This window comes from Ceratotherium simum, chromosome 33, assembly GCF_057802395.1.
Source record: "Ceratotherium simum simum isolate JZ-2026a chromosome 33, ASM5780239v1, whole genome shotgun sequence".
In the NCBI taxonomy this organism is placed as follows: Eukaryota; Metazoa; Chordata; class Mammalia; order Perissodactyla; family Rhinocerotidae; genus Ceratotherium; species Ceratotherium simum.
In genome coordinates this window covers 27,304,061-27,326,401 of record NC_141932.1, presented here as the reverse complement: position 1 = coordinate 27,326,401, position 22,341 = coordinate 27,304,061, and the positions used below count along the sequence as shown (strand labels likewise).

The following is a 22,341-nucleotide window of genomic DNA, read 5'->3' as shown; positions in this document are numbered from 1 at the left end:
ACAAAGACCTTATTGGTCTTCCAGAAAAGAACAAGGATGAAATCATATTCAAAGATGCAATAGCCAAAATTTATTCAAAACTGATTAATTTTTTTTCTCTTTGGGATCATTTTCATTTTTTTCTAAAGTGAAAAAATGTTCTAAAGACATTCTCAGATCAAAGGTAAAATAAAGACATTTTCTCTTTACCTTCGATCATTTTCAGATGGATAGAATTGAAAGTTAGTTTATCATGAACAGAAAGAAACTTCTAAGGATGTACTATAGAAAAAAATGAAAATGATCCCAGAAAGAATAACTAAGAAGAAAGTATAAAGTAAGAAATTGGAATATGTAAACAGTGAAGTGTGTGTAATGAAACAATAATAATATTTACCTAATAAGGCTAAAATTCTGACTAACAATAGTACATGAGCCAGAAGATGGGGGATTGGAATTAAAACATTTCAGAATCTTTGTATTGCTTGAGAAGATGATACAGATACTGATTTAGACTTTAAGTTAATTAGGTACGATGAAATACAAGGATAAGAACTAAAAGAACAGAATAATAACTAACACACTGTGCTTGCCATGTGCCAGGTACTATTCTACCTGCTTTACATATGTAGGAACTCATTTAATCCTCATAAGAATTCTATGAGTAGGTACCACTATCATCTATATTTACAAATGAGAAAGCAGAGGCCCAGAGAGCTTAAGTGAATTGCCAAAAGTCACACAGCTATTAAATGGCAGAGCCAATGACACAAAATGTGAAGGCAACGAAAGCAAAAAAAACAAGTGGGACTACATCAAACTAAAAAGCTTCTGCACAGCAAAGCTGAAATGAAAAGGCAACCTACTGAATGGGAGAAAATATTTGCAAATCACATATCTAATAAGAGGTCAATATCCAAAATATATAAAGAACTCATATTAACTCAATAGCAAAAACAATCTGATTAAAAAATGGGCAAAGGATCTGAATAGACATTTTTTTTCAAAGAAGACATACAGATGACCAACAGACACAGGAAAAGATGCTCAACCTCACTTATCATCAGGAAAATGCAAATCAAAACCACTAAGGGAGATCACCTCACACCTGTTAGAATGGCTGTTATCAAAAAGTCAAGAAATAACAAGTGTTGGCAAGGATGTGGAGAAAAGGGAACCCTTGGGCACAGTTGGTGGGAATGTAAATTGGTGCAGCCACTACAGAAACCAGTATGCAGGTTCCTCAAAAAATTAAAAACAGAACAACCATCTGATCCAGTAATTCCACTTCTGGGTATTTATCAGAAGAAAACAAAAACACTAACTTGAAAAGAAATCTGTAGCCCCATGTTCACTGCAGTGAATAATTTACAATAGCCAAGACATGGAAACAACCTGTCCATCGATGGATGAATGGATAAAGAAAATGTACACACACACACACACACACGCACACACACACAGACAGGAATATTATTCAGCCATCAAAAAGCAAACCTTGCCATTTGTGACAACATGGACGGACCCTGAGGGCATTATGCTAAGTGAAATAAGTCAGAGAAAGACAAATACTGTATGATCTCACTTATATGTGGAATCTAAAAAAAAAAACAAATCAAGCTCATAGATCCTACAAAGAACATATTGGTGGTTGCCAGAGGTGGGAGTTGGGGGGTGGGTGAAATGGGTAAAGGGTGTCAAAAGGTACAAACTTCCAGTTATAAAATAAATAAGTAGTCATGGGGATAGAATGTACAGCATAGTGCCTATAGTTAACAACACTGTATTGCATATTTGAAAGTTGCTAAGACAGTAAATCTTAAAAGTTCTCATCACAAGAAAAAAAAAATTCTCTAACTATGTTTGGTGATGGATGTTAACTAGACTTACTGTGGTGATCATTTCACAGTACATACAAATATCAAATCATTATGTTATACACCTGAAACTGACATATTTGTGTATGTCAATTATACCTCAATAAAAAATAAATAATAGACATATTTAAACGTATTGCCATGGGAAGGATACAAAATGCATTGTAAATTGAAAAAAAAATAGCAGAACCAGAATTTGAATCCAGACAGTCTGGCTCCAGAGTCTGTGCTTTCAACTTCCACATCAGTGGAGTAAAAATAAACACTGGAATAAATTTTATTTTTTAAACTCCAAATCCAAATCAATCCAAAACAATGCAAAATAAAACAAAAAATAAAAACCGAAAAAGTGGGACAAATAGGACAAAATAAGATGTTTAATAAGTTCAAATACATCAGTAATTATAATAAATGAAATGGTTGAAGAGAAAGCCCAACCCTATTAAAAGAAAAAAACAACTAAATACATGAAGACACAAAATTAAAGTGAAAAATAAGAATATGTAAATCAGGCAAAAATTCATGAATAGAAAGCTAGGGTATTAGCATTGGAAAAAGGAGACTTCAAGATGGAAGCATTATGTGGAATAAAGAGGATCACTACATAATGACAAAACATTCAATTCACCAGAAAGAAATAATAATTCTAAACTTGTAAGCATCCAACAAAATAATCTCTAAATACGCAAAGCAAAAACTGAGAGAATACAAGTCTAAAGCTTCACCTTGATTGTGGGAGATTTCAGTACACCTCTTTCAGCAATTAGTAAGTCAAACACACAGAAAACAAAGAAGGATGTAGAGGATCTCAACATTACATCATTGATAAGCTAGATATTTTGAACATATACAGAATTTTACATGCAACAATTAACAGAAGGTACAAGTACATGTGAATCCCTCTAAATAAGTGACAATTCATGAACTGTCACCAGTTCGTGAAGGACATCTTAATACATTTCCCGAAACTGGTCTCATGATCATGTAAGTATTGATAGAGTGCAATTAAGGTAGAACTCAATAATAAAAAGACTATAAAAAATATTTGGAAATTAAAAAAAAGAAAGAGACACACTTATAAAAGCTCCATGAGGTCAAAAACAATATCACAGAAATTTGAAAATTCTTATGATAACTGATGATGATAAAAGTTCTTCATGTCAAAACTTGTGAGACTTCTGCTGCGGGCCCTCAAGCTAGTACTCTGATGACTGCACAGGGTACAGAAGACAGAAGATAAAGCCTAGGGATCGACCAAGCTAACAGGAAACCCTGCATAGAGCTGGAACTCCAAAGGGCTCCGTCCTCAGTGGATGAGGGAACAAGATATAAATCCCAGGGTGGTGAAGATGACATCTCTCCTGATAACCGATAAGCACAATTTGACCTCCACCCAGGTTTGTGGTTTTAATTCACCCTACCTGTATGGTGTGAAAAAGCTAAAGTGGATAATTTATTTAAAAGTAGTTCAGAAAATAATCTGTAGATCCTTGCAAAGAGTCTGGCATGTACAAGGCTCTCAATAAACCTTCATTGAATGATTAAATCTAAAAAAATAAAAGTGGTTGTCTTGGGCAACAGGGAAAAACAAACAAAAAAATCTCTCTGGAGGAAATCAATTCAACCCTCAAAAATTTCTGACAGATAAAGTTCCAAGGCAAGTGAGTGCTTCATAAGAAAAAATTTTAATGCATAAAGGAGACAAGGTACCACATGAAAAAAATGGCAGAAACAGAACTGAAAGACTTCAGATATTAGAATTACCTGAAAGAGAAGAAAATTGTTATGTTTAAGAATGCTTAAAGAAATTAAAGTCTTGACACCACTAGTAAATATAAAGTAACTACATATTTTTTACTTACGTCTGAGTTTTTTGCCACTGTTAATTTTTTATTTTTCGGTAAGGAAGATTGTCCCTGAGCTAACATCTGTGCCAATCTTCCTCCATTTTGTATGTGGGACACTGCCACAGCGTGGCTTGATGAGTAGTGTGTAGGTCCACGCCTGGGATCCAAACCTGCAAACCCCAGGCCACCAAAGCAGAGCGTGCGATCTTAACCACTACACCACCAGGCTGGCCCCCTACTGTTATTTTTTTAAGTGCCACATCACCCTTATCCTCTAAGGTCTCAGCTATATTTTCAGCACACTGAATAACCTATTTCCAGGAAGACTTAACATTTGCAAATATTTATTAGGAACACATGATTTCCTACCCCCAGAGGCATACACACTGCTGACTGGAGTGCTTCTTTCCCCACTTTTCCTCAAGTTTATGCATAGCAAAATATTTATTCACACATTCATGCATGAAGTATGTCTAAATGTGTGTGTATTTTTGTCTTTTTACAAAAATAGAATTGTCCTATACATATTGGTCTGCAACTTTTATCCCCATGTAACAACAGATCAAAGATAGTTTTAAAGTTACTATTTATAGATTTACTCATTTCCTTTAATCAGCTGCATAATATTGTGTGGATATACATAATTTAATAGTTTCCCTATTAATGCACATTTAGATTGTTACTGCTATTCCAAGAAATGTTATACTTCTGTACATATATCATTAGCTACTACTATTTCTATAGAATAGATTCCTATAAGTGAGATTACCCATTCAAAGGGTAGGCACATTTTCAATTTTAGTGTACTAGTTTCATTCTTACCAGCAGTGTAAGAGAATGTCTTTTCCCTAGCTGGCAATAAATATTCACATTCTTTTTAGCTTTTAGTTTCTATCTGATGGGCAAATACTGGCAGGGGTCCATTGGAATATGCTAACTATAAGGTAAGTGGTAAACAGAGGACTCTTGTTAACCCAAAGGTGTAGATACATCATAGTGGAATTTCAGGAAGTATGGCATTTAGAGTAAAAGACAGGTACCTTGTCTCCTTTTACACGTTAAAATTTTTTCTTATGAAGCACTCACTTTCCTTGGAACTTTATCTGTGAAAAATTTTTGAGGGTTGAATTGATTTCTTCCCGAGAGACTTTTTTCTTTGCTTTTTGCCTATTGCCCAATCATTCCCTCATACTCATATACATACTCATGTTCCTGCTAATGTCAGACTCAAGAGTGGCTTGCTAGAAGGCTTAGTTTCCCCATAACTGTCTTTATTTCCCCCATTCTACTCCTAAATAAGTGAAAAGAAATTATATATATTTAAATATATACATATAGATAGATTAATATGAACAATTGATAAGTTATCAATCTTATGTAAAGTGTGAATAAAGATATCTTCAGGAAGAAATAGAGGGCCAACAAGCCTAGTTAGTCCTTTTAAAAAGACTAATGAGGGCCGGCCCCGTGGCTTAGTGGTTAAGTGCACGCGCTCCGCTGCTGGCGGCCCAGGTTTGGATCCCGGGCGTGCACTGATGCACCGCTTCTCCGGCCATGCTGAGGTCACGTCCCACGTACAGCAACTAGAAGGATGTGCAACTATGACATACAACTATCTACTGGGGCTTTGGGGGGAAAATAAATAAATAAAACTGAAAAAAAAAAAAAAGACTAATGAAACTGGCAAACCTCTGGTGAGAAAGATAAAGAAAAAGAGAAGGTACAAATACTCATATTAGTTCAAAAAGAGAAAATATAATCATAGAAACTACAGATCCGTAGAAACTACAGATTTTAAAGATATAACTAAAGTATATAACAACTTGATGCCAATAATATCGAAATTTTTTATGAAATAGACAAATTCCCAGAAAAAATATGTTGCCAAATTTACTTATGATCAAATAGAAAACAAGAATTATACCATGGCGACTAAATTAAGTAAATCAGTAGGTAAAAACTTTGCACTAGGCTTAAAAATAAAAATAAGAATTAAAAAAAAAAAAAACTGAGCAGAGACATCAGTGGCCACACCCTGTAGGAAAACAGACTACAGAATTAGTCCAGACAAGTCACTAAACAAATAAATTTAAAAATAAAAAAATAAAAACAACAATAACAACTCCTAGAGGGATCAGAGTTGCTATACTATGTTATCTGAAATGTCCAGTTTTCAACAAAAATCATGAAATATGCAAAGAAACAGTAAGTGTGACCCATTCATGGGAGGGAAAAACAGTCAATAGAAACTCTCTCTCAGGAAGCCCAGAAAAAGACTTCAAAGCAGTTATTATAAATAGGTTCAAAGAACTAAAGAAAATCATATTTAAGAAATAAGGGACAATGACTCATTAATTAGAGAATATCAATAAAGAAAAATTATAAAAACAAACCAAACTGAAATCCTGGAGGTGAAAAGTTCACTAACTGAAATGAAAAATTCACTAGAGGGGATCAATAGTGGATGTGAGTTGGAAGAAAAAAATTCAGTGAACTTGAAGATAGAGCAATAGAGACTGTTCAATCTGAAAAACAGAAAGAAAAAAGGATGAAGAAAAATGAAGAGAGCCTCAGAGACCTGTGAGACACAACCAGGTGTAGCAACATACATACAATGGGAGTCCCAGAAAAAGAAGAGAGAAAAGAGCAGAAATAATATATGAGGAAACATATCAAATTTGATGAAAAACAATCTACAGATGCAAGCTCAATGAATTCCAAGTAGGATAAACTCAAACAGACCCACACTAAGTCACATCACAGCCAAACTGTTGAAAGACAAAGTAAAGAGAAAACCTTGACAGCAACAGGAGAAAAACAACTCAACATGTACAGTGAAATGACAATATAATTAACAGCTGATTTCTCATCAGATACAATGGAAGCCAGAAACAGTCGAATGAAATACTAAAAGTGCTGAAAGAGAATAAATGTCAGCCAAGAATCCTACATCCAGCAAAACTATCCTTCAAAAATAGAAGTGAAATAAAAACATTTCCAGATAAACAAAGATTGAGAGAATGTGTTGCTAGTAGGCCTGCCTTACAAGAAATACTAAAGTTAGTTCTTCAGGCTGAAAGGAAGTGACACCAAATGGTAACTTGAATCTATATGAAGAAACAAAGAACACTGGTAAGGTAACCATGTAGGTCAGTATAAATACATAAATTTTCCTCTTTTCTTAACTAATTTAAAAGACAGCTTCATAAAGCAATAATTATAAAACTGTATCATTGGGTCTATAATGTATAAGATGTAATATATATGACAAGGGGTGGGGGAGGATGAGGCTATATTAGGAGCAAGGAAATGACAACAGAGAGTAACCTGAATCCACAAAAAGAAGTGAAGAGTACCAGAAATGGTAAATATGTAGGATAACATACAAAAGCACTATATATTTTTTTCTCCTTCTCTTAGCCTCTTTAAAGGGCATAAAGTTATATAAAGCAATAATTATAATGATTTATTGTTGCATTTTTAGCATATATAGATGTAATATATCTGACAATAGCACAAAGGAGGGGGAAGGAAATGGAACCATATTGGAGCAAAGTTTCTGTATTTTATGGGAATTAAATTAGCATTAATCTGAAGCAGATTGTGATAAATTAACATACATTTTATAGTCCCTAGAGCAACCACTATAAAGTTAAAAAATCAACAAAGGAATTTAAATGGTACTCTAGAAAATATCTAAACATAAAAGAAGTCAGTAAAGAAGGAAGAGAGAAACAAAAAAGTCATAAGACATATGAAACAGCCAAATGGCAGACATGAATCCAACCATATTAATAACATTCAGCGTGAAAGGATTCAACACTCCAATCAAAACGTAGACACTGTCACACTGGATAAGAAAACAAGACCCAACTATATGCTGTCTCGAAAAAACATGGTTCAGATTCAAAGATACAAATAGGCTGAAAGTTAAAGAATAGATAAAAATATACCACACAAACTAACCATAAGTAAGCTGGAATGGATATACTAATATCAGAAAAATGGGCCTACAACAACAACAAAAACAGTGTTACTAGAGACAAAGGGAGTTTTTTTATGGATAAAAAGCCAATTCATCATGAAGATATAATAATTATAAACATATATGCATTAATATCAGAGCTCCAAAATATATGAAGTAAACATTGACCAACTGAAGGGAGAAACAGCTCTAAAATAATGGCAAAAGACTCCAATACTCTACTTTCAATAATGGATACAAAAGCCAGACAGGAAATCAACAAAGAAATAGAGGACTTGTACAACAGTACAAACCAACTGGACATAACAGACATATACAGAACATTCTACCCAACAGCAGCAGAATGCTCACTCTTCTTAAATGCACATGGAACATTCTCCAGAAGAGACCATATGTTAAACCACAAAACAAGTCTTAATAAATTTGAAAACACTGAAATTATACAAAGTATCTTTTCCAATCACAATGAAATGAAACTAGAAATCAACAGATCAAGAAATCAAGAGCTAAAACTATAAAACTCTTAGAAGAAAGCATAGAGGAAAAGCTTTATGACATTGGATTTGGCAATGATTTCTTAGATAAGACACCAAAAGTTAAGAAACAAAAGAAAAAATAGATAAATTGGACTTCATCAAAATTTAAAATGTTTGTGCATAAAAGGACACCATGCTACAGTCAAATGTTTGTCCCCCCCCAAAATTCATGTTGAAATCCTAATGCCTGAAGTGATGGTATTAGAAGGTGGAGACTTTGGGAGGTGCTGAGGTCATGAGGCTGGAGCCCTCATGAATGGGATTAGTGCCTTATAAGAGAGGCTCCAGAGAGATCCCTAGCCCTTTCACCATGTGAGGACACAGTGAGAAAGCACCAGCTATGAAATAGGAAGAGGACCCTCGCCCAACCATGCTGGCACCTTGATCCTGGACTTCTAGCCTCCAGAAATGTAAAAAACAAATGCTGTTGTTTATAAGCTACTCAGTCTGTGGTGTTTTGTTATAGCAACCCAAATGGACTAAGATGCACCATCAATAGAGTGAAAAGGGTACCCACAGAATGGGAGAAAATATTTGCAAATCACATATCTAATAAGGGATTATATATCCAGAATATATAAAGAACTCCCACAACTGAACAACAGAAAAACAAAGAATCCAAATTTAAAATGGGCAAAGGATGAGAACAGACATTTCTCCAAAGAAGATACACAACTAGCTAATAAACACATGAAAAGATGCTCAACATCACTAACCATTAGGGAAATGCAAACCACAATGACATACCACCTCACACCCATTAAGATGGCTATTATTAAAAAAAAAAAAAGACAATAACAAGTGTTGATGAGGATGTGGAGAAATCAGAACCCTTGTGCATTGCTGGTGGAAATGTAAAATGGTGCAGCCACTGTGGAAAACAGTATGGCAGTTCCTCAAAAAATCAAACATACAATTACTATATGATCCAGCAATTCCTCCTCTAGGTATATACCCAAAAACTTGAAAGCAGGAACTCAAACAGACATTTGTACACCCACGTTCCTAGCAGCATTATTCACAATAGCCAAAAGATGGAAGCAACCCAGGTGTCCATCACTGGATGAATGGATAAACAAAATGTGGTAAATGCATACAATGAAATATTAATCAGCCTTAAAAAGGAAATTCTGACACATGCTACAACATGGATGAACCTTGAGGACATCGTGCTAAGTGAAATAAGCATACACAAAAGGACAAACATTGTATGATTCAACTCATATGAGATACCTAGAGCAGTGAAATTCTGAGACAGAAAGTAGAATGGTGGTTGCCAGGACCTGGGGGGAGAGGAATTGGGAGTTGTTATTTAATGAGTACACAGTTTCATTTTGGGAAGATGAAAAAGTTCTGGAAAGGAATATGGTGACGGTTGCACAACTTGTGAATGTACTTAAATGCCACTGAATTTACATTCAAAAAAGGTTAAAATGGTAATAAATTTGGTTATTCATATTTTACCACAATTTTAAGTAAACAAATAAATAACTCCTACAAATTAATTATTAAGAAAATAAACCTAAACAACTTAGTGGAAAACATGGCAAAATTTCACATAAAAAGGAAGTACAGGGGCCAGCCCGGTGGCATAGTGGTTGAGTTTGTGCACCCCACCTCGGCGGCCCAGGGTTCGGAGCCCAGGTGCAGACTGACGCACTGCTTGTCAAGCCATGCTGTGGCAGCATCCCATATAAAGTAGAGGAAGATGGGCACAGATGTTAGTCCAGGGCCAATCTTCCTCAGCAAAAAGAGGAGGATTGGCAACAGATGTTAGCTCAGGGCTAATGTTCCTCACAAAGGAAAAAAAAAGGAAGGACAAATAGCAAATATACTTTTCAAAAAATGTTCAACCTAATAAAAACTAGGAAAATGTAGAATTTTACATTCACTAGTGTGTAGTGAAGAATTAACTTGCCCTAAAGAGAAGTCTGGCCTTTGTCCTGGCTCCTGGGAGGTAACCTCTAAAGCCTTGCAATTTTCCAAGTGATAGGAATGTTGTCATGACTCACAGTGGGCCCCTTGGACCACACTTGACAGTTTATGCTAACTCAGTGACTCCCAATGGGGGGCTGCCCGTGCCAGAAAGATGAAGTATATGATTAGAGGGTTGGGTGTTTGGGCTAGGTGGAATTAGGCTCCATAGAAGGAGAGGGAGCTGGAGGGTGACTTCAACCACATGGACAATAACTCAATCAATCATTCCTACATAATGAAGCCTAAATAAAAACTTTGGACACTGAAGCTCAAGTGAACATCCTGAGTTGGCAATACTCCATGCATATTGTCACACATCCATGGCAGGAAGGCAACACATCATTGAGGACATGGAAGCTTCTCATTTGGAACTCTCCCAGATTCCGCCTTCTGTGTCTCTTCCATTGGTTGGTTCTAATCCTTTTGCTGGTATTCTTATGCTATAATAAAACTAATCATAAGTATAAGTGTTTTCCTGAGTTCTGTGAGTTGTTCTGGTGAATTATCAAATTTGAGGGAGTCCATGAAGATACCCAAATCTGTAGCCAGGTGATCTGAAATGAGGGTGACCCTGTGGACCCCGTGAACTTTCAGCTGGTGTCAGAAGTCTTGGGCAAATTTGGCAGTCTGGAGAACTGTGCCCTTAACCTTGAGTTTGGCTAACTCTGGACAACTATATTGGCACAAATTTTAAAGTGTGATTATAAGTTCTAAGTGCAAATGAGGAAATGCATCAAAGAAAACTCTGGTGTTAGAAGAGCAAAATGGTACAACTACTTTTCAAAAATAATTTGGCATTATCTTGAAAAGTTGAACATTTACATACCCTATGAACTAGAAATTCCACTACATGAGCACCAATAGAGATTTTCAAGAACACTGACAGCAATTTAGTTCAAAACAACCCAAATTACATTGAACCAGGGAACAGATATATAAATTGTGATATATTCACATAATGGGAAAATATATTACAATGCAAGTTAATGAACCATAGCTACATGCAGAGACATGGATGAATCCTATAAATATAATACCAAGTGAAAAAAAATCAGATCAAAGTATGCTCCATATAGTATGAAATCATTTTCATAATGTTCAATAACAAAAAGCTAAATACATTGCTTAGGGATACTAACATATATGATAAAATTATTAAATCATATAAAAAGATCAAAGGAAGAATAAACACAAAAAGTCAAGTTAGGTGCTATGGGGACACTGGGGAGGCAGAAAAATACAATAAAAAACGAGCACAAGTTAGGTGCAATGCCACTATAAAGTATTCTAGTTCTTAAGTTGTATGGGAGAGTCACAGGTTTTTTTGTTGTTATGCTTTAAATTTTACATATATTCCTTTTTATATATCATGACTTACATAATAAAAAGAGGTTTTTGAACACAAAAAATTAAGTAGAATGTTCTGGGAAGACTTCATTCAGGTCAATCACTAAAACTGAATTATATGGAGATAAATCAACATTGAAAAACTTGGGCATAGGAGAGGAACGGTCTACAATGACAGGAATGCAACAGAACTTTTTGAAATGATAGAAATGTTCTGCATCTGCACTGCCCAATATGGTAGCCAGTAGCCACGTGACTATTGAGCACATGAAATATGGCTAGTGCAGCTGAAGAACTGAATTTATTTGACTTAATTTTAATTACTTTAAAGTTAGATTTAAATAGCCACATGTAGCCAGTGGCTACCATATAGGACAACACAGCTCTAGAGGATTCTCTGTTCACACTGGATTGCAAAAATGTTTATGCTGTCCCTTCATGTAAAAAACTGAAAGCTTAAATTACAATTCACGCCTCATGGGTTTAGTACGTGTGAAAGAAAAGGCAGAACTCCAAATAGGGAACCTGTTTTTAAAAAAAACACCTGGTCCTGACATCAGAAAATGGGTAAAAAATCTATAATTAAATGTTTTCAGTTAAAATAAAATGGTTATGGCATATCATACTTTTTCACTTCAACCTTTTCAACTACTACTTTTCAATAACTAACCAACTATTAATACTTGTCAGAATTGAGTTGGATAAGTTGGCTTCACTGGATCATGCACTTCTGTGCTAGAATATCAGGAGCCTTCAGAGGATTAAACTTTTTGGCCAAGGACTCTCACATCTGAGAATCAAATATGAAAATACCCATCTAAATAAAGATGCATCAGAGTAGTCATTTTAAATAGAAGAAACTGTGAAAAGCAACCTATATGTTTAATAGTAGGTAAATGTATGCTATCTGGGACTTTCTTTAAAATACTTCAGGGTGGGGGTGCAGAAGTCAATGCGGATAGATGAAATAAGATCAGAAACATGCTGATAATTGCTGAAGCTAGGAAATGGATTCATGGGATGTCCATTCCACTAACCTCGTGCATATTTGAAAATTTCCATAATTAAGTAAAAAATTTTAAAAATACATTTGTAATGTTCTGTGAAAAAAACTAAAATAAAATCATCTATATCCTACAGTTAGAACACTTTTAAAGATTTTATTTTATTTATTTTTCCCCCAAAGCCCCGGTAGATAGTTGTATGTCGCAGTTGCACATCCATTCTAGTTGCTGTATGTGGGACGCGGCCTCAGCATGGCCGGAGAAGCGGTGTGTCGGTGCTCGCCTGGGATCCGAACCCGGGCCGCCAGCAGTGGAGCGCGGGCACTTAACCGCCAAGCCACGGGGCCGGCCCTAGAACACTTTTAAAAATGGATGGTATTTCCATTACTTAAAAGCACATTTAAAAAAATAAAAAGCCTTATCTTTTCTCATATTGCAAACAAAAAATCCCTCAGTCTATGCTACTTACAACCCAATTTTTGCCCACATTAAGAATGTTACTGGGGCTGGCCCGGTGGCATAGTGGTTAAGTTTGCGTGCTCTGCTTCAGTGGCCTGGGGTTCACAGGTTCAGATCCTGGGCACTGACCTACGCACCGCTCATCAAGCCATACTGTGGCGGTGTCCCACATATAAAGTGGAGGAAGATTGGCACAGATGTTAGCTCAGGGACAGTTTTCCTCAGTAAAAAGAGGAGGATTGGCAACAGATGTTAGCTCAGGGCTAATCTTCCTCACCAAAGAAAAAAGAATGTCACCAACTTGTTTGAAAATGGATCTCCTGCTTTTCCGTGACACATAAATCTTCTACAATTTACTTACTATCCTCTTTTATCCAGAATCATTTCTGTGTACTCTTTCCTCCTAAACACAAGCATGTCCTTTTCTCCCAGCACTCTCTCCCATATTTCTGTCTTCAGCTCTTTCTTCTAAGCACTATATTAGAAGTCTTATGCTTGAGTCTACTCTCTGGAAGTTATTTATGGACATGTTCAAGACCCTGTTTTAGACTGTCTCTTAAGAGCGTACATACTTCTTTAACTCCCATCCACCAAGAAAAGAAGGTTGCATGAATTTTTTTAAGTCAATAAATGTTGATTAAAAGTGAATGCATAGGGGCCGGCCCCGTGGCATAGCGGTTAAGTACGTGTGCTCCGCTGCTGGCGGCCCGGGTTCAGATGCCGGGCACCCACCGATGCACTGCTTGTCAGGCCATGGTGTGGTGGCATCCCACATAAAGTGGAGGAAGATTGGCACGGATGTTAGCTCAGGGCCAGTCCTCCTCAGCAAAAAGAGGAGGATTGGCATGGATGTTAGCTCAGGGCTGATTTTCCTCACAAAAAAAAAAAAAAAAAGTGAATGCATAGCCATAAATGAATGGAATTACTGCATCAAAGCAAAACTAGTCAGGGCCGGCCCCGTGGCTTAGCAGTTAAGTGCGCGTGCTCCACGACTGGCGGCCCGGGTTTGGATCCTGGGTGCGCACCAACATACTGCTTCTCCAGCCACGCTGAGGCCACGTCCCACATACAGCAACTAGAAGGCTGTGCAACTATGACATACAACTATCTACTGGGGAACAAAAAAAGGAGGAGGATTGGCAATAGATGTTAGCTCAGAGCCAGTCTTCCTCAGCAAAAAGAGGAGGATTAGCAGGGATGCTAGCTCAGGGCTGATCTTCCTCACCAAAAAAAAAAAAAAAAAAAAAAAAGCAAAACTAGTCAGAAAAAAAAAAGAAAGATAAGTCAAACATCAGTAGGACAAATGAACAGTAGGGCTTAAAAATGCATTTTAAGAGATTTAAAAGAAATACACACATGAGTTTAAATTTAAAAGGGAAAGAAGTGGATCCAAGTTATATGAAATAGGATGGCTCCTAAAGAAAAAGGGCTTTAAAATGGGAGGGAATTCTGACAGATCAGTAGCATGGAGAATACAGGTTGGCGTAAAAGGGGGAGTCTTCAATTTTTCCATGTGTCTTAGGCCTTTTCTCCTCCACAACCCTCAGATGGGCCTTCGAGGACAAGATTCCTCAGTCAGTACCTTTAAGGTGCTGCCCCCCTCACCAGCTGGGTTCTTAACTGCAGTGTCTTTCCCCATCTGTTCAATCCTCACTCACCAGGGCACCATCCTCCTGCCATCTTCCTCGAAACCATCCAGGGCTCTTTCCCTTGCTCCAATAAGGAAATCACATCAGGCTTAGGAAGAGAGAGTCCTGTTTATAAGAAAAAGTAATAAGACATAATCATGCTATTCCTGAATTCAAACCCAGTCCTCAAAACACAGGCAACTACCTGAAGGACAAGAGGACGGTGGTAAGGTCTGAAGCCTGGAGAAGATAAAGGTACCACAGAAGCTGCCTGTCTCCTCATCTACAAAACACAAAATAATTCCCTAGGAAATCGGTAGAAATCCACCCCGACAACTGACAGATGCACCCAAAACTTACAAGTTATTTCAGGATAGATATCCTTACCAAGTAAGACCAGGTTGCTGTAGTTCTCCATCATCACATCTCTGTATAAACCCCTCTGAGAAGGGTCCAGGCACTCCCACTCCTCCTGGGAGAAGTCTACAGCCACATCCCTGAACACCACCAACCCCTGAAATGACAAAACCATGTAGCGCTGTTGAAATTAAACGAAACGTTTTTCAGATGAAAGAAGAGATGGAAAAGGACACTGAGGGATGGAGAAAATACACCGAGCAAATGGGCTAGGCCCAGGATGGGGCAGAGTAAAAAAATCAGTGTGACTGGAACAAAGTACCTCCATCTTCTTGAATATTCCTGTTGCTGCAGGCAACCTCCTTCATACAATGAGACATTCCCATTATCCCATGGCTAGGGCTAGGAATGAATAAAACACACATTTACTTGTAGTTTCCCAAATAAATGAAATAGAGCAGAAAAACACACAGCAACATGTAAGCCTGGCAAATTACTATTTATTTTAATGATCATCTATGACTTACCAATATTTTTATTGCGGAAATTTTCAAACATACAGCAAAGTTGAAAGAATTTTATAGTGAACATGACATGCTAATTACTACTTACAGTAAACTCTTAATATGAGCTCCTCCCCTCCCTTTTTTTTTCCTTACTTCTTAAAGGAAGAAGACAAAATCTTTCTAAAATATTTAACAAATAAACAAGCAAAACCTCTATCACACACAATAGGACTTTGATATAATTAAGATATATATCAAATACTAAGGATCTTCACTGTTAGACAAAATCATAAGTATTTTTCCTAATAATGAATGTTCTTTAGTAAACTTTTTTGAACTGGCTGTATCTTTCATCTTAGGAAGGCAAGGCATAACCATTCCATTATTTTGGATATTTAGATTGAACAAGATCTCTGAGTTCCTCTACAGCTTTTAAAATTTACAAATTTTCATGCAAATTCTCAAAAACTTATGCATCTGGCTAATCATACTTGTTAAAAAGTCAAAACTGTAGAAAACCTAACAGTATATTGTTTAGGGATATACAGTAAAACAATTATCAAAAGCAAGAGAATGATGCCTACAAAATTTTCTTCACAGGTTACCCTTTGAGGGAGGGCAGGGTGCAAAGGGTCTTGTTAGGGACATCAGTGTTCTATTATTCTTTTGTAATATGAAATACTTCATACTGTTTTTAAAGGGGGAACTCAAAAATTAAGGAAAAATAAACAGGCTTGTGAAGATCAGTTGTGCCACTCAACAATCATTTCCTCTTCATTAAACCGTAATTCTGATAAGGGAGACTCTAATCTTTCCCTCACTGGAATGTATTTAGGCTCCATCATAGAGCACTGCACACAACTGTGAACACTGGTAGAGTGGGACACGAAGGGACAAGACCATGCTGCTGGGCATCATTACTCACTCCCTGACAGAATGGGAGGGTTCATGGATGGAGCTCAGTTGGACAAGAAAGTTTCCAGATAAAGAAAATAAATGTTCATGCAAATGAAAAAAACCAAGACACTATATTTCAATAAAATACATAAGTCATGGGGAAATAATATACAGTATGGTGACTGTAGTTAATAATACTGTATTGCATATTTGAAAGTTGCTAGAAGAGTAGATCCTAAAAGTTCTCGTCACAAGAAAAAAAAATTGTAACTATGTGATGGATGTTAACTAGACTTACTGTGGTGATCATTTTACAATATATACGAATATCTAATCATGTTGTACACCTGAAACTATATGTCAATTATACCTCGATAAAAAAAATAGTTAAAAAAAAGACACTGTAGGAGAGAAGTCAAGATGGCGGCATAGGTGGACTCTGAACTCACCTCCTCCTGTGGACACTGCCAATTTACAACTACTCTTGGAACAATTACCCCTGAGAGAGAACTAAAAACTGGATAAGAGGAACTCCTGCAACAAACGACAATCCTAATTGAGGTGGAAGAGGCAGAAACTCCCTTCTGGAGAGAAAAAACACCACCTCCACAAGCTGCAGCGCCTCACAGCCGCCCAGGAGCAGCCCACAGGTACGCAGCCCTCCCTGGAGGAGCGGGGCCCTGAGCTGGGGAGCACTCCCGCTGTGGGCATTTTTTGGACCCAGCACAATCGAGAGGAGTGGCATAATATCTGACTTTGCTTGGGACTAAAACATTGGGGAGTACCCCCAGAAAAGCTGGTTCACAAAGAAATTAAAGCCAGTTCTTAAAGGGCCCACGCACAAACTCACTTGTTTCGGAAAACAACCTAAAATCACCAGAAAGAAAGGTGCACAGTGCTTTGGTGAAAAGAGACTCACCTGATAGGCTCTGAGTGCATCTTGGTGAGGGGTAAGACCTCTCCAGGGACTGGGAGAGTGGCGGCGGCCATTGTTGTCGCCTGGTGTGGGTGTGCTGACACAGACACTGGCAGACGCCATTGGAGTTCTCCCTGGGGCCTGCTAGCCCAGGGTCTTCCCCACCCACCAGAGCACCGATTTAATCCAGCTCAGCCAGAGCAGGCAGCCCATGCTAGGGACTGGCTCCACCCAACAACAAGCCCTCAGGCAACTTGTGGGCCTGCTAATAAGCTGCCTGGATTCTCTTCAGCCTGGCAAGTGGGCCCACCTCTGTGGGGCAGGGCGTGAGCAAGGAGCGGGTAGAGAGTGTGGGGAGGTGGTGGAGTGTGTGGGGCTCCCGCCTTGGAGAGACTGGGTCCACTTCAGACGGTCAGGGCACGCATGGGGCAGGACTGTGTTGACTGTGTGTGTGGACCTGTGGGCGGCAGGGCTTGTCAGCTGCAGAACACTTGTGCTTCTCAAAGAGCCACATAGGGGGTTGGCACCACCTTCCAAAGCCTGAAACAACTGGGTACTCCCATGCCTGAGGCCAGCCCCAACCAGCTGCAATCCTCAGAGAGCTGACAAGAGACCTAAAGGCTGGAGGCTTATAGCAATTGTAAGCCCCTGAGGCTAACAACCTGCTAAATACTGCAACAGGAATGTGCTATTAGAACTTGCAGCCAACTGTGCTGGGGCTCCCCACACCCAATAGAGACTGAAGGGCCCATGACAACTACAAGCAGCTGAGCATTACAACAGTTGGCCAGGGGCATAGCTCAGCCTCCCTGGGCACCTATGGGAAGAGGAACCACGCCACAACAGAAGGACACACATAGCCCACAGAGGGGTCACCCCTGGAACATTCAGAACTGAGGGAAGCACACTGCAGGCCTCATAAGGGATCACTTATACAAGGTCAACTCTCTGAGAGCAGGAGACTTAGCTGACCTACCTAATACACAGACACAAGCACAGGGAAAGAGGCAAAATGAGGAGGTAAAGGAATACGTTCCAAGTAAGGGAACAGGACAAAACCCCAGAAAAGGAACTAAGTTAAACAGAAATGAGCAAGCTACCTGACAGAGAGTTCAAACAAAGTGTCAGGGATGCTCACTGATCTTGGGAGAAGAATGGATGAACTCAGTGAGAATGTCAACAAAGAAATGCAAGATATAAAAAAGAACCAATCAGGGCCAGCCCCGTGGCTTAGCAGTTAAGTGCGCACGCTCCGCTACTGGTGGCCCAGGTTCAGATCCTGGGCGCGCACCGACACACTGCTTCTCTGGCCATGCTGAGGCCACGTCCCACATACAGCAACTAGAAGGCTGTGCAACTATGACATACAGCAACTAGAAGGCTGTGCAACTATGACATACAACTATCTACTGGGGCTTTGGGGAAAAAAAAAGGAGAAGGATTGGCAATAGATGTTAGCTCAGAGCCAGCCTTCCTCAGCAAAAAAGAGGAGGATTAGCATGGATGTTAGCTCAGAGCTGATCTTCCTCACAAAAAAAAAAGAACCAATCAGAAATGAAGAATACAATACTGGAAACGAAAAATTCACTAGAGGGACTCAAAAGCAGAGTACAGGACACCCAAAGAACGCATTTGCAAGCTGGATGAAAGACCAGAAGAAATCACCCAAGCAGAACAGATAAAAGAAAAATGAATTAAAAAGAGTGAGGACAGTCTAAGAACCTCTGGGACAACATCAAGCACACTAACATCAGTGTTATAGGTGTCCCAGAAGGACAAGAGTGAGACAAAAGGGCAGAGAATCTATTTGATGAAATAATAGCTGAAAATGTCCCTGACCTAAGGAAGGAAATAGACATCCAGGTACACAAAGCACAGTGAGCACCAAACAAGATAAACCCAAAGAGGCCCACACCAAGACACATCATAATTAAAATGTCCAGAATTAAAGATAAAGAGAGAATCCTAAGAGCCTCAAGAGAAAGACAAGTTACGTACAAAGGAAACCCCATAAGGCTATCAGCTGACTTCTCAGCAGAAACCTTACAGGCTAGAAGAGAGTGGCACGATATATTTAAAGTGCTAAAAGGAAAACACCTGCAGCCAAGAATACTCTACCCGGCAAGGTTATCATTCAAAACGGAAGGAGAGAGAAAAAGTTTTCCAGACAAGCAAAAATTAAAGCAATTTGTCACCAAGAAACCAGTACTACAAGAAATGCTAAAGGGACTTATTTAAGTGGAAAAGAGAAGACCACAAATAGGAAAAATTATCCATTTCCATGATAAGAGGGTAATGGATAAAAATGCACAAAAAAGAGGTTAGATGTGATATCAAAAACAAAATGTGGGAGCAGAGGAGTTAAAGAGTAGAGCTTTCAAACAGAGGTCAAACTAAAGAGACCATCAACTTAATATAGATTGCTATATACATAGGTTACTCTATATGAACCCCATGGTAATCACAAACCAGAAACCTATAACAAATACACAGAAAATTAAGAGAAAGGAACCCAAACATAATACTAAAGAAAGCCATCAAACCACAAGAGAGCAAGAGAAGAAGAAAGGAACAGAGAAGGACTACTAACACACTGAGAAAAAAAAAGTTAAAAATGGCAGTAAGTACATACTTATCAATAGCTACTTTAAATGTCAATGGACTAAATGCTCCAATTAAAAGGCATAGGGTGGCTGATTGGATAAAACAACAAGACCCATATATATGCTGCATACAAGAGACACACTTCAGACCTAAAGACACTCACAAACTGAAAGTGAAGGGATGGAAGAAGATACTCCACGCAAATGGCAATGAAAAGAAAGCTGGGGTAACAATACTCATATCAGACAAAATAGACTTTTAAACAAAAACTGTAAAAAGAGACAAAGAAGGGCACTACATAATGATCAAGAGAACAATCCAACAAGAGGATATAACATTTGTAAATATCTATGCAGGCAACGTAGGACCACCTAAATATATAAAGCAATTATTAACAGACATAAAAAGAGAAATAGACAGTAACACAATAACAGTAGGGGACTTTAACTCTCCACTTACACCAATGCATAGATCATCCAAACACAAGCTCAATAAGGAAACATTGGCCTTAAATAACACATTAGAACAGATGGACCTAGTAGATATATACAGAACATTCCATCCAAAAACTGAAGAATATACCTTCTTTTCAAATGCATATGGAACATTCTCCAGGATTGATCACATATTAGGCCACAAAACAAGTCTCCATAAATTTAAGAAGACTGAAATAATACCAACCATCTTTTCTGACCACAACAGTATGAAAGTAGAAATCAACTATAGGAAGCAAATCAGAAAAGCCACAAATATGTGGAGATTAAACAAAATGCTATTGAACAATGATTGGGTCAATGAAGAAATCAAAGGAGAAATCAAAAAATACCTGGAGACAAATGAAAATGAAAATACGACATGCCAGAATTTGTGGGATACAGCAAAAGAAGTTCTAAGAGGGAAGCTTATAGCAATACAGGCCTATCTCAACAAACAAGAAAAATCTCAAATAAACAATCTAAGAATGCACCTAAAGGAACTGGAAAAAGAAGAATAAACAAAGCCCAAAATCAGTAGAAGAAGAGAAACAATAAAAATCGGAGCAGAAATAAATGAAAGAGAGACTAAAAAAACAATAGAAAAAATTAACAAAACCAAGAGCTGGTTCTTTGAAAAGATAAATAAAATTGACAAACCTTTAGCTAGACTCATGAAGCAAAACAGAGAGTTGGCTCAAATAAGTAAAATCAGAAATGAAAGAGGAGAAATTACAACGGACACCTCAGAAATACAAAAGATTATAAGAGAATACTATAAAAAGCTATATGCCAACAAATTGGACAATCTGAAAGAAATGGATAAATTCTTAGAATCATACAACCTTCCAAAAATGGAACAAGAAGAAGTAGAGAATTTGAATAGACCAATCACCAGTAAGGAGATTGAAACAGTAATCAAAAACTTCCCCAAAAATAAAAGTCCAGGACCAGATGGCTTCCCTGGTGAATTCTACCAAACATTCAAAGAAGACTTAATACCTATCCTTCTCAAACTCTTCCAAAAAATTGAGGCGAGGGGGAAGCTCCCTAACTCATTCTATGAAGCCAAAATTACCCTGATACCAAAACCAGACAAGGACAACACAAAAAAAGAAAATTACAGGCCAATATCACTGATGAACATCGATGCAAAAATCCTCAACAAAATACTAGCAAATCACATAGAACAAACATTAAAAAGATTATACATCGTGATCAGGTGGGATTTATTCCAGGGATGCAGGGATGGTTCAACATTCACAAATCAATCAACATGATACACCACATTAACAAAATGAAGAATAAAAATCACATGATCATCTGAATAGATGCAGAGAAAGCACTTGACAAGATACAGCATCCTTTTATAATAAAAACTGAATAAAATGGATATAGAAGGAAAGTACCTCAACATAATAAAGGCCATATATGACAAACCCATAGCTAATATCATCCTCAATGGTGAAAAACTGAAAGCTATCCCTCTAAGAACAGGAACCAGACAAGGATGCCCACTCTCACCACTCCTATTTAATATAGTACTAGAAGTCCTAGCCAGAGCAATCAGGCGAGAAAAATAAATAAAAGGGATCCAAACAGGAAAGGAAGAAGTGAAACTGTCACTATTTGCAGATGACATGATTTTATATATAGAAAACCCTAAAGAATCCACCAGAAAACTTTTAGAAGTAATAACGAATATGGTAAAGTTGCAGGATACAAAAACAACAAACAAAAATCAGTGGCGTTTCTATACACTAACAACAAAGTAGCAGAGAGAAAAATTAAGAATTCAATCCCATTTACAATTGCAACAAAAAGAATAAAATACCTAGGAATAAACTTAACCAAAGAGGTGAAAGATCTGTTCACTGAAATCTATAAAACATTGCTGAAAGAAATTGAAGAAGACACAAAGAAATGGAAAGATACTCCGTGCTCTTGGA

General features: G+C 37.7%; 1 protein-coding gene across 5 annotated transcripts in view; it reads right to left on the bottom strand.

Annotated features, from left to right (window-relative positions):
* LOC101394099 (uncharacterized) overlaps window positions 1–22,341 on the bottom strand; it is a 42,702-nt gene that overhangs the window by 13,192 nt on the left and 7,169 nt on the right. For 4 of the 5 annotated variants that reach the window (XM_087422212.1, XM_087422210.1, XM_087422209.1 and 1 more), the window contains 4 exons: window positions 15,319–15,398; window positions 15,027–15,153; window positions 14,845–14,922; window positions 14,670–14,765 (listed from right to left, as the gene is read on the bottom strand). In XM_087422212.1, the coding sequence (XP_087278338.1) occupies window positions 14,670–14,765; window positions 14,845–14,922; window positions 15,027–15,153; window positions 15,319–15,324 (307 nt within the window). In that variant the 5' untranslated portion in view covers window positions 15,325–15,398. The remainder of the gene's footprint in view (window positions 1–14,669; window positions 14,766–14,844; window positions 14,923–15,026; window positions 15,154–15,318; window positions 15,399–22,341) is intronic. The other variant, XM_014794828.2, reaches the window with a different exon arrangement.